This window comes from Cygnus olor, chromosome 10 (assembly GCF_009769625.2).
Source record: "Cygnus olor isolate bCygOlo1 chromosome 10, bCygOlo1.pri.v2, whole genome shotgun sequence".
NCBI lineage: Eukaryota > Metazoa > Chordata > Aves > Anseriformes > Anatidae > Cygnus > Cygnus olor.
Window position 1 is genome coordinate 4,053,965 of NC_049178.1, and position 13,453 is coordinate 4,067,417.

The 13,453-nt window shown below is 37.8% G+C and overlaps 1 protein-coding gene across 2 annotated transcripts; it reads left to right on the forward strand.

Annotated features, from left to right (window-relative positions):
• The first annotated feature begins 6,149 nt into the window (after nt 1–6,149).
• GP9 (glycoprotein IX platelet) lies at nt 6,150–9,130 on the forward strand. Of its 2 annotated transcripts, none has more exons than XM_040569112.1 (2): nt 6,150–6,245; nt 8,059–9,130. In XM_040569112.1, the coding sequence occupies exon 2, from the start codon at nt 8,066–8,068 to the stop codon at nt 8,690–8,692; it is 627 nt and encodes a 208-aa protein (XP_040425046.1). In that variant the 5' UTR covers nt 6,150–6,245; nt 8,059–8,065; the 3' UTR covers nt 8,693–9,130. The 2 variants fall into 2 exon arrangements, with proteins under 2 accessions (XP_040425046.1, XP_040425048.1); XM_040569114.1 differs by lacking the exon at nt 6,150–6,245 and adding an exon at nt 7,180–7,960.
• The last annotated feature ends 4,323 nt before the right edge of the window (nt 9,131–13,453 follow it).

Here is a 13,453-nt window from a genome sequence, read left to right on the forward strand (position 1 = left end):
CCTGAACAACGTTCTTTAGCTTGTGTTCTAAAGCTGCTGTGGCCAGGTGTGCAGAAAGCAGCCAGGCAAGGTATGAGACAAATACTGATGTGTTTCAGAGGCGTAATCAGGATGAGCTGTTGACTTAAGAGGAGAGAGCTTTTCTCTCATTCCAAGTTCTGTTTCTTCCTACTAGGGGCTGAGATACTGCTGGATGTTTTGTGCCTCTCGGCAGGGAGAGAACGACACCATGAGTGTCATTGCAGGACAATATCAAACCACCAAGATTCATCAAAACTGATGTGAAAATTAATTATAAATAACCTCCAACTAGCTTCATTAAATGTAGGAAGTTTCACTACTGTACAATCACTGATGCTGTGAGCTAGAGGGAGTAAATGAGGGCACAGAAAAAATTAGATTATGTGGGAAGGGAGAGCATCTTTAAATGAATTTACAATCTTCCTTAGAGGAACATTGCTTATTTTTCCGCCAGTATATGTGGCTGTATCATTAATTCTTCTGCCAGCTTGATAAAACAGACTTCCAAACTGTTAGTATATTAGAATTCAATGATAAGAAGTAATCGGATTAGCACAGCAGCATTTTCAGCTCTTGTGATTTTATCACAGGTCACGCTATAGAAAAGATTTCCTTCCAAAACTAACACTTGGCATAAGGTAATAATAGGTGAATCTCTGATTTTATTACTAATAACTTCAGTGTCCATGAGCGGAACTTGGGAAGTGTGACATTTAATGGCTCAAAAACACCAAATCCATTTTAAAAAAAAATTAAATAAAGATTCAACATATAATATTGCTTTAAAATGTAAATATCATGCTTTGGGGATGCAATGCAAGAATTGGAATACTGGGATTGACAACAATGTCATCTTGCATACTGTTCCTGAAAATCCACCTGCTTTGCAGTGGAAATTCAGCCCAAAGTCAGCAGAACCCAATGTGACTTGTGGCGACTTTCTGTGGCTCTCAGTGTGATCTGAAGTCTGGGCAGAACTTTCTGCAGTTCACCATGGCACAGAGAACTTAATTGGGCAAATGTGCAAGTTTGAGCAACACATTGTGTAAATACAAAATTAGTATGGAAGGAACAATGTGACTCTAGCTGCTCATATCTGGAAAAATAATTCATCATTGAAAATGTATCCAGAATTGACTGACGTATTTCAAAAAAACCTATAAAATCATAGCTTTATAAAGGGCAATGCAAAAACTAACCATCTAATCAGTTAGGAACTGACTTAAACTCTACATTGAACTACCAGGGGAAAGTCATCACTTGAGCTTTTCCAATACAGTCTTTTGCATCAGACACTAATTAATTTCTAATTGATCTTTCCAGGAACAACTGTTCAGTGTGACCATAAAGTTCAATGCCCTGCCTTCAACATTTCCAGCTCTTCAGGCAGAAAATAGCAGGACCTTAGATAATGGGGCTGAAGACTGATTTTGTTTATTACCAAGCTTCTTAAACAAGGACAGCACTGCAGCGCTCAGCATGCTGCTTGATCTCACACATTTTACAACCTTGCCACAGCTACTATCCAGTAACCTGGGAAAAACACTTGATATCTTTAGCAGGCTTGACTGCATTTTTACCGGGAAACTGCCTGGCATTCAAGCAAGGCTCAATTATGGATAGGGCTTTGGCTGTCACGCTGGCCATGTTCGTATCACCCAACCACGCATACCTGGAGAGGCGGTGTTATTTTGGACTGGTCCCCAGTACTGAACTTCCTGGAACAAATCAGATGTGTTTCCAGAGTTCATATTGCAATTTGGTTTCCTCTAAAAAGCATGCCTGGAAAATGGGGAAGATTGTGAGATTTGCTCTGAAAGCTTAATCCTGATCCTAAATAAAACATTCCATAAATGCAGCCTTGTGTTTTAACAGTTTGACTGAAGCACACTATTGCATTTTCAATAGCTGTGTCTGTGGATAAAGAGCTAGAAAACTGATTATTTTTAATTGGAGCAAAATATTTAATTCAACAAAGGAAGCAAGGCAGAGAGGGACATAGCTGACTTCATTTTACCAAGCCCAGCACTTCCCATCAATGCAGCTACACTCAGTTAATGAAATACAGGAAAGAAACACTGAATGTACTGACTGCTGTGAGGATTACTGGGTTCCCTGGTGCATGTTCAGAGCTAATTAACTGAACTGGGAGTGCAGGGAACTGCCAAGGCACAATCCTGTTGCGGGAAATAGTGCCTTGACGGTGTGTCTTTTAAAAATGATGCTCTTAAGAGATTCTCTCTCTAAAAGCTTCCCCATGTACACTCTACCATTGTTGCAACTTAGCATAACTGATAGCAACATATTCTTGAGGACAGTTTGTACCCTCTATGAATATTTATTTTCTTTAACAGGCTCATGGCCCTAGGAGTTCCATAAAACACAAATAAGCGATTAGCTACCTGATTTAGACACATTACATAATTCACACATTTTGTATGCCTGTTAAACCTGTATGTTATGGAAAAAAATAGTACTTTAAAAGAGTACTTCAGCCTATCTGATAATTATTTTGAATTGGTAAACTATACACAAAGGCTGATTCAGGCAGTGTATGCTCCACATTTAACAAAGAAAATAACTTGAATGACACCTAGTGGAAAGATAAGCAATAGCTGAGGATTACACAGCAAGTTTGTACCATTTTGCACAGTGAAAACAGCGAGGAGAGAGGCTCTTAATGAGAGGGCAGGCAGAGGAAAAAATATTTGAAAAAATATTTGATAAAATCGGTGGAGTACAATTTAGGAGAATTTCCTAAATGACAAGAGTTTATCTGCCCATGTAATAATCTTCTGAGGAAATGGGATATTTGGTTTGACGCAGGCAAAATTAAATCAGGTAAAACCACCGTAAGTATGCCATTGGAAACAATACAAGAAGCAGAATATGTACAGGATGAAATTTAGAGTCCTCCTATGTATAAATACTATAATGACTTCAATAGCTTAGCCCTGTAGGGTGCAGTAGATGGCAGGAGTACTTTGGCCCCGGGGGCTAAAATTACTCGAGATGTGAGAGAAGCCACAGAATTTCTTTAATTTCTACAGGTGATATTCCTTGATGTGTGATTGAATTTCATGATTAATATCCTTTCTTTTGTTCTTTTTGCTTATTTGCATAATTCATGAATTTCCAGTGACTCTCATCAATTTATAAAGAAATATTTTGATTAGTGTTGTCAGCAACCTATTTGAAAGTACAAAAGAACAGATTTAATCATTGTGATAGAATTCAGATGAGAAGCACTTTTGCTCTCTGACAGTGATGGGCAAGTTTTGTCAGCATTGGAAATGGGAGTAGGTCTTGAAAAGGATTTTTTTCTTTCTATGTCAAGAATAGGTCATTCACAACAATGAATGACTATAACTCCTTAAAACCTTTTATAAAAGATAATAGCATATTCTGCCTGAATTTTCTCTTAGTAGACAAGGCATTTGATCTGCACATTTAGCTTTAACTTGCAGCTTGTATCTGTAACTGCAAGCAAGCCAGGAATCCCCCCTCTCCAACTTTTTTTCTCCCTGTAGAAGCAGTCAGAAGCAGCAGTCATGTAACGGATGGGAAACGTCAAGTCCTCAAAAGAAAGCTACTCCAGAGAAATGTACTTTCAGGAAGCAAGGTAGTGAGGTTTGGTTTGGGAAACAAGAATGATCAGAAATACCTCACAGCTGAGGAGCCTGACAGCCTTTTTCATTCACAGAAAGTTCAAATACATTCACTCTGTGAAAAATACGTTTTCAGATTATAATATATTGTAACAAGATTATAGCAGATTATAATTTTGTTTTCCTAATCAGCTCTTAATAAATCCTCTTAAAAGAAGGACTGTCATTTGGCCTACAAGAAGCTATAGCCCTAAAATGATAAATGTTAATGCCTTGTATTTTGAGCTTTGCTTCTGCCAGATATTCACTGCACACATTTACATCCCTTTGAGTGGAAGAAAGGCTCTCAGTCCTCATCAAAAGTAAGAGACTCAACGTGACCAGCTACTTCTCCAACCATGTGTAATGCAGCACCCAGAGGAACACGGGACCACCTTCGTAAAAATCCCCCGCAGCACAGAACCTGAGTAGGGGTTCCAAAGGATTCCAATTATGTTGCATCTGTTTTGATGCTATCAGATGCAGCATTTGATTCCACTGTGTAACAGCAAGTTTTGTGTTCCGTGGCAGCATTCCTTACTATGTGTCATTGATAGTGTGATACAGGAAACAAGCATGGATAAAGACAGGCATTTATGAAATCTATGGTCTAGTGGCATGCTTTAGTTTTTTAAAGCATGTTTGGTGTTAAAGAAAAAAAAAAATTCACAATCTCATCAATAGATCTTTCTGTGAAAGAGAACCATCCAAGCAATACATACATTCACACACACGATTTACCTTTTAGTCAATAAGCAATTACCTCACTTCAAATACTTGGTCTTTCTCGTTCCTCTAAAAGCAACTTGAAACCAAATACCTCAAGAGCAAACCCTTTATTTTCCTTTTTTAGAACATTTTAATCTGACCTCTTGTTAACTGAATGCATCACCGCAATAATCAACATTTGTCACCTGAAATCTCTAATCGCTGCTGAACATGTTTCAAAGTCATAAAGACAGACAAATGATAAACTGGTTATTCCACATACATCCCACCAACTCTTGTAGGAAACAATCCCTAAGACAGAAGGATCTTCCCATTATTAGCAGTCCACTCACAGGTCCAACTGTTGAGCATCTGACAGGCAGATGGGTTGCTCATTTAACAAGAGAAAAATTACTTTCCTCATCTTATAGGGAAAAAAAATGAAATTCAAAAGGGGGTTTAAGTATTTTTGCCTTCACAGCAGTGTTTAAAATAACTTTTAAAGTGCTAAAGAGCAGAGATACACAGCAAGTCATTTTCTTAAGGAAGCTCCTAACAAACTTCAGGATACTGGTAAATTATTTGGACTTAATGAAGAAAAATATTTTAAATATAAATAAGAATTAAACAATAGCAATTACTATCCAAATAATCTTAAATGTCAAATATTACTCTACCTTCAAGAACAGCATGTTATAAAGAAACAACAGTTCAGAAGCAGGGCTGTACAGTACATCTACAACATACAAAACTCACCTGGGTTTCATTTCAAAATGCAGAGCACAGCTCAAAGCCTGTCTCCAAAACAACATATTAAACAAGAGCTGTCCTGAATTAAACATCAGATCCACGGCACGCTGGGTTTCCAAAAGTCAACTGCAATATTAATTCTAGTGTTCATGTTTGTAGCTAAAGCTAAGGAAAAATGTATTTCAATTCTCTACCAAATTTTCACATATGTAATAATAGAGGTAAAAACAAAATTATAGTTTTGTATCTTCCTGAATTACTGGCTTTCCACCCAAACATACACTGAGTGCCTTATGTTTTGACATGTCACGTTGCTGATATTCTCCAGCAACATGAGAGCTAAGAAATTTGCAAGGTGATAGTCCTTTTTTGAGCTAGACACATCTCTCCTAACTGGGGAGACATGGTATATAGGGAGCCAAGGACTTCCCCGTCCTCTAGGCTGTGCTATTCTAACCATGACGGCAAGTCTTCCCAGTGCACCTTCCCTGACTATTTGGGAACTCATTTCTACACCCCAGACCAAGCTACAACATTGCAAAGATAATATTTTTGCAAAACAAAACACACACACACAAAAAACAAACACCAAAGGAACCAAAATAGGAATTGACCCATTGATCCATGCGCATGGATCCTTCATCAAACACAAGTAGCTGTGACTAAAACAAAACTACGAACTCTATTTTATGGGCTATTTTTAGCTCCCTGGTATCTTTGTTAGGCTCGTGTGTTCCCGGAGTTGAATTTGAAGCTAACTCTTAAATTTCTATGTAGATTACTACAGCTGAGGAAGAAATTTGTCAGATTTCAGGTGAATTATTTTAGGCTTTTAAATTGTCAGGTTTAATAGGAAAAGTATATTAGCAATAAAAATAACTGAAAAGCGTTTCCTCTTGTCTGTAGAAAATATAAAAATGCCTCAAGCACTATATTCCCTGACACATGTCAACCACTTGACACATCTTCCACTGGGCATGGTTTCCTATTATACGTAGGAAGAAGATTGTTGTCTTTAACCCATTTCCTTACTGACTCTATAAAGTCAGCTCTGGTTGCACTATGTACTCCAGCACTTCACCACGCAGAGGGAAAGGAAGCAAGAGGGGAAAAAGAAGGGTAAGTGGCAGTCAGGAGTCAGGCCTGACTCTCACCAGCAATTCCTTTCTGCATTTTTGCCACAGCTGTTAATTTTATTTGATTTGGAATTTCTTCCTGCCTGTCTGTTAAATCAGAAGTGGTCTTTTCTTTATATAGATATTGCTAATTTTTCAGTCAGTCCTACAGTCTATCCTTTTAAAATGTCTATTTAAAAAGAACAGCTCTAATAGATCTCTTGGAAAATATTATATAAGTATGTAGGTTCAGACCAAAGATCTTCAGACCAACTACTTGCTAACAAAGACATGGGAGCTTGTTAAGATTAATATTTCAGCTACTTTGTGATGAAGTCTGTAATTTTATGTAGCATTAATCCCACTTAAAATATAGAAATTTAGTATTTAGAATAAGAATCTAAAGATGTCCAACTTTAGGAAGCTAATTACATAGTCCTTGTAGTCAAATTGAAGTAAATTAATTTAAAACAAAATCAGTCCATTTTTCCCCACACAATTTTAGTCTCAATTAAATGAAACTTCCTTGAGAAAAAAGTCTCAGCTTATTTTTTTATAAGAAAACCTTTTTTTTTTTTGAATTCTAAAATCTCTTTACACTTGAAAACAATCATTTGATTTTTTTTTTTCAAAATTCCATTCTAAATAAATAAAATTAAACTCTGGATTTACCTTATCACCTTATATATGAAAAAAACTCTTATTTTGTTGTTGTTAATAGGCCTATTATATCTGTCCACTATTTCTAAGGCTTTGTCCTGTCTAATTTTAAATCATATTCAATGTTCTTCTCATTTGTGCCTACAAAAAAAATATACAACTGCATTCACCTTCTTCAGATAAAGCGAGGCTTCTTTATGGGTGTAGTGATATAAAAACTCAACACATTTTACAGTACCTGCAGAGTAGTACCCAGGGCAATATAGACAGATATTTTTGCCTTAATATACTTATCCAAATGAATTGTAATACTTTTTTTTTTCATTATGTTATGTATTAAAATCAAAGAAAGATGGTTCCACAATCATGACTTACTCAATCTGAGCAAGAGAGTTTGTGTTTAAAATTTCAATGCAGTCCCAAGGCCTGGTATGCATTTTTAGATGCAGAGAAGTAGTAGGAAATATAGGAGGGGAATAGTTCTAGAGATTTAAAACTGCAAAATGGAAGGCACTACAGTGAAAGTCTAGTGAGAGCTACTCTGTATAACTGGGAATGACATAGCAAAAGGGATAATTACCTTCAATCCCAAAGCATGGTTATTTAATCCCTAAAAGACAAGCAGTAATGGATATGCAAAATTTCCAGTTCTCTATGCATCCAGATCTAAATTGTGCTTTCTCAGAAGTGCATGAGGGTACAAGGCAGGGGATGAGAAAACAAAGAAACAAAACCCACAGCTTTTTACAACATAAAAATTCCTACTTCCTGTTTAGAATCTTCATCTGCCCAGAAAGAAGATTTTTAGAGGTTTACAATTATTCAGTCTTTTAAACTCAGTTTTGAAATCTTTGACACACAATTTTAACATTACAGTCATGAAGATATAGAAACTGAATCAAAATCTTTGCCTAAAACTAACCTAGTTATCACCACCATCTCCTGGTGACATTCTGTTCCAGAACTTTGAATAACAATAAATTTTGTACAATGATGAAGGAAAAGCAATGAACTAGAGGCAAAAACTGACCTCTGTGCTCTCTCCCAATTGCACTTACAGTACTGAAAAAGAAATAGTTGTGTTCTAGTTCTGCATTTAGACACTAGCTAATTAAGGAATCATACTTATCAGATTATTATTCTTATTCTCTTGGTAGCTGAAGCATGAACAAGGCAGAATTCATCACTGCTGCAGGATTTGCCATATCATTGCTGTTCCACATGACCCAAACTGAGGTGTGTCCTCCTTCCTGCAATTGTAAGTCACTGGGAGAAATGAAGGGTTTGCAGATAGACTGCAGTTCAAGGAAGCTGAAGGAAGTGCCTGCCTTGCCCGTTAACACCAAGAGGCTTTATCTGCAGAATAACAGCCTGACCACGGTTCCTCCTGGGGCCTTGGACAGCCTGCTCAGTGTGGAGGAAGTAAAAATATTTGACAATCCTTGGAACTGTGACTGTCATATTCTGTATCTAAAATTCTGGTTAGAAGATGTCTCTGAACCCTCTCTCGCAAACATCAGATGTGCAACTCCTGCTCCTGTGAGGATGAAGCCCTTGAAGCAGCTAACTGGGAATGAGCTGGGGACCTGCAAGAAGTCTCTCCCAATCAAATGTCTTGAGTTCTTTTGGAGAGACTTAATTTTAATTGCTGCAGCAATAGTTACATTTATTTTAGTAGCATGGGCTCTGAAATTCTCAAAAAAGGCGGTCTACCAAATAAACCTACGTCGGTACACCACCAGGGGCCCTCTGTTGTGGAGGCACACCTCCAAAAACCACAAGCTACATTGAGCTCTTCACTACCATGAGCTTGAACAGAAACATCAAACCATTCTACCACGGAAAAAGTACAGGCACTAGCAACACTAGTTGTAATGGTAAGCATGCTACAAATAGATCCCAGGACACAAAATCTTGTTCCTCCAATAGGCAAGTTTGATTTAATTTCCTTTCAAAAATAAGTTCGGTGATTTTGTGGCCTTGGTAGGGTCACACCCGTGTGCAGACAAATTCGGCTCTCTCTTCCTGGAGTTTCCCACCCGCAGAATCACTGTGCTTATATAGGCCAGCCACCGAATGTACCCCCCAGTGAATATGTCTACAGATAGACAGGTAATGAGAAAGCAACCAATAAAAATAATTTTAAATATTGTTGAATTTCCTAGAGTGAAAAATTAAAAAGAAAAAAAGAATCTACATGAAATTGAAATAAAGGATGCTTTTTGAACATTCATACTCACCCCTGTCTGATCTCTCTCACAGCTCTACAGATTTCTGACTAAAATGCTAAGAAATTTCCAGAGCTTGTCTTCCAGTTTTACTACTGACATTCAATACACTGGATTTTACGCAACAGCTTTAAAGAGGATATATTTCTCTTGTCTCTTCTTGTGCCCCCAACCTCATACAAAAATTGTTGCAGTGACTCAGGCATACCACTTTCTCCTTGACGTGATTTTTTTTTACAAGACTCCAAGAACAACACTTCATGCTGTACTCCCATCTGGTCTGCTCAAGCTGGGCTGGTGAGATGGGAGATCTCTGAAGGCCTTCTAATACTCACACTGCTGTTGGCAGTTCAATTCTAGACACACCTTGCTCCACATCTGAACAAGGTATTAGAGGTTATCTGCTGAAGACACTAAAGGCTGCTTGGCTCTTTACCTAGCACCTTGTTCCATGAGTGGGGTTCCTTATTAAAGCACACAATAGCCCTAGCAAAGCCACGGTTTTGCAATTACGATGTGCTGTCACTTCTGTAGGGTGAAATTCACCCCTAGCCACAAACATGCAAATTAAAGACAGCAGAAGTGCACAGGGACATTTCCATGTCCCTCTTGCTCCTGCCAAAGCACTTTAGCAAGACGGCTTCACACTGTCAGTGCTGACTGGACGTGACGTTCCCAGACAGCTTTAGAAAAGGCACATTACTGCCTGCAATATACCTTCACTGCTGGCCCTCTCTTCCTCCTGCACCAGCAGGGAGAGGCCAGTGTGAGACATCGCCACTTGTTAGCCTACGCTGACACCAGGTTAGGGTGAGTCACTTGCCCCTCTGAGCGATACAAGGAACGGCCACCAAGAACTGCTGAGAGAACTTTTCACGAACCACAAAGCGATTTGGGGAAAAGGCATGCACCACACATAGAGGGTTACACAAGTTAGTAACAAATTGTAGCAGGGGGCTTTAGATTAAGAAAAGGAAAGTAACAGTAAGGTGCTGTGCTGTGAAATCATGAATGATCTGGGAGACAACATGTACATTGCAATGTTAACATCTGCAAAGGATACACAGTGGGGAGCAAGAGAGAAGTCATAAATGCAAAGAGCAGTGGGTTACACGGAGTGCCAACCAAATGCAACATCATGCATTGAGAAAAAAAGATGAGGTTGAGGACTTGGTTCAAGGTAGCTAATAATTTGGGAATTGTGATCCCTCATGTACAGCATCACAGCAAAGTGCTAACATGATCCTTTGTTAAAATAGGTAATATCATTTAAGGACAAAGATTTATTTACTTCCATGTTTAGACGAGCTACAGTACTTCAGTATCAATGTCTACAAATCAAGAAGGATCAGCTGCAGAAAAATCAGAAAAACAAAAACAAACAAAAACAAACAAAAAACAGAAGCAAAAACAATGCAAATAAAGGGTAGGATAATATATCTTAAGAGGAGCTGAATCCATTTAATAAAGAGGAATTTAAGGAATGACAAGATCACAGCTTGTACAAATCTACATAAAGAGAAACTCGTTAACAAAAGGCTGGAAGTAGAAATTAGAACATCAGGCTAGAAACAGGGCTCAAAGTTTAACAGTGAATTCACCGTGACATTTGACCTGTTTCAGTGTTTAGTTTGAAAATAACTATATAACTAATATTTTCAAACTAACCACTGAAACAGCTCAAACGGCATGGTGAACCTGACAGCTTAAAACCACCATTGGACATTTTTTTTAAATCAGCAGACACTATCTGAAGTAGAAACTATTTTAATAGAATTATATGTCACATTTACCTAAAAGCTTACAGCTATTTTTATTCCGTTGGGCATCTGCAAAATTAACAGTGGGACAGCCCTTGACAAGAGAGGCCACGGTGACAGCGCATCACGGGGACATCCGCAGAGGGCCCTGGCAGCGCCTCAGAGGAGCTCAGCAGTGCTGACCAAGCCATCCTCCCGCAGCAGTAATATTCCACCCTACTTTCTCCAAATGCGTATTCATCTTCCTAACCAGGAGTACTCCAGCTGCAGCACTGAATTTGCTTTTTACAAAGTGTTGCAACACTGGTTCAGGAAGTGAACAACATAACCTAGAAATGGCAAGGCTCTGGTCTCAGACCACAGTAAAATTGTGTCGTTAGATTTATGTATACATTTCAATCAGATGGGCACAAACCTTCAGAATTTCTCTGACATTATTTAATGATGTTCCACATAAATAACTTCTGCAGAGAAGAATTTCAAAGAAGCATATGTGAACATAATGGTGCTTGCACTTATATAATTTTAGACTATCTTCTCTGCACTGAGCTTTTCAAAGTCTTTAAAAGGCACTTTAAAAGTACCACCATCTTGTCATAATGCAGAACATTACAGAAGAAATACTCTCTACAGTCTCTCATGGAGAGTTCCTAAATGATATTTCTTGTTTCCCTGAAATAAAATAAATCATTAACACTAAAAGCATGTAACTCTTTTGTGCCTACAAACCTAGATAAGTATTTTTATTCCTGTCATAAAAACAGGCCATTTGAATGGATGTAGCCCAGGACCTATACCAAAACAACATTTAATACACAGGTGAATGGATGAAGTTTAAGTATGCATTGGAACGCAGTCAACTTGAAAATTTGCTAGTGTAGATAAAATAGTAACCTGCTTTATTGTATAGCTTTACTTGTACAAACATACAAAAATGAGCAATTAGCAAACACCTGTGCTTATACCAAACACCACATTAAGCAACAAACACAGAATACAGAAAAAATAGTATTTGAGAGAACAGGTTTTCTGGCCTCACTAAAGGAAAGAAGAGAGAATCTCCCCCATGACAGTATTTCACATTCCACTACAACAGAGTTGTGTTTATCACTTGTGAACCATTTGCTTGTATCTGAAAAAATGCTGAAGAGAGGAAAGCTGGAACTGTTAACTAAAGGCTCAAGAGCAACATTCATATGTTTATCTGGCAAGGCCACGATGTCGTGCTTAAGCCGTACAACTCCATCAAATTGCATAACAATATGCAAAGACAAGAAAATACAATGTCAGCTACCTAAAAAACAGCATGAAGTATTCTCAAATGCATTTGTAAGGATCCCAGAATGTATTACTATATCATGCTGGAAAAGGGTGCACCAGTAACATGTAGGTATTCACATTCTCCTACAACTTACAGTAAGTGCAATGCTTTAAAAAGCTGGATGCAATCTTTGGTAACTCAGGCACAACTGCTAGGGTTAACTACAACTAAAGAAGTTCTGAGTTTTTCAATATTTAGCAAGACAAGTAGTCACATGCTGAAATATTGAGCATGAATAAAAAATTTATTTGTAAACAGTTCACTGTAATATGCAGAGCAGATTTGTGTACACTGCAATTCAATTAACACGGCACATATTTGTGGGGTTTGTTTATTAAATAGAATGGTAGGTGGATCACAGTGTTCTTGAAATGCTTAATATGCAATGGAAATAACATGGACATTGGTTTCTCCTAACCTTGGAATATTGGATTGCAGAAAACACAGCCTTACCACATGGCATGTAACATTCAGTATTTGGTTCTACTAACAGGTAGATTTAAAACAATTCCCGGGGTAATATTACCCTTTAAGATGACTTTTAGTCAAGTGTGATGAAGCTAAACTTTTAAGTGCTGCCTAACAGATGAAATTTTTCATATCCCCTTTTTGCCCTTATTGTTTGCTTGCTACCACAAAGGCCATCATCAAAAGCGTGAGTCACAGATAGTCCCGGAAGAGCCGATTATTATCCTTCAGTGCCTGCCTCTACATCCACTCCAAAAAGAGGAAGCCTGTTTTCACTAGGTACATCATAAAGCTGTTTGCAGTTATTTTTGGCAAAGCTAGAAAGGAAAACCAGTCTGCATTGTAGCTGTATTTTAAAATTCCTACTGACTCAAAATCTGGCCCAAAAAAAGGGCATCTCAGTGGGGAGCTAATTAATTTTTAAATAAAATATGGTTACTATAGTGCATGGTTTTTGCCTAAATATCCTTAATTCAGATTCTGGAAATGGAATACATCTTTTCTAATTGCATCACTGCTAGGTGAGACAATTATTTCATTTTTAAATAAAAAATCAAAATGTATCCAGTTCTTCTTACCCCATTTTCAATTATTTTCTAATATCTTTGAGCACGGGCTTGAATTGCAGACTACCAGGCAATATCCATTGTGTCAATATCCATTGACACAATCCCTTTCTTGAATGCTGCACTTTTATTTGTGTGATTCCTTTTCACAACACTAAGTCACTAAGGAGCAGATCCTGGCCTGTAATAGAACAGTTTACACAGACACG

Bases quoted from the DNA above. Each gene is read 5' to 3' on its own strand.
- GP9 (XM_040569112.1), top strand. From the start codon at position 8,066: ATGAACAAGGCAGAATTCATCACTGCTGCAGGATTTGCCATATCATTG.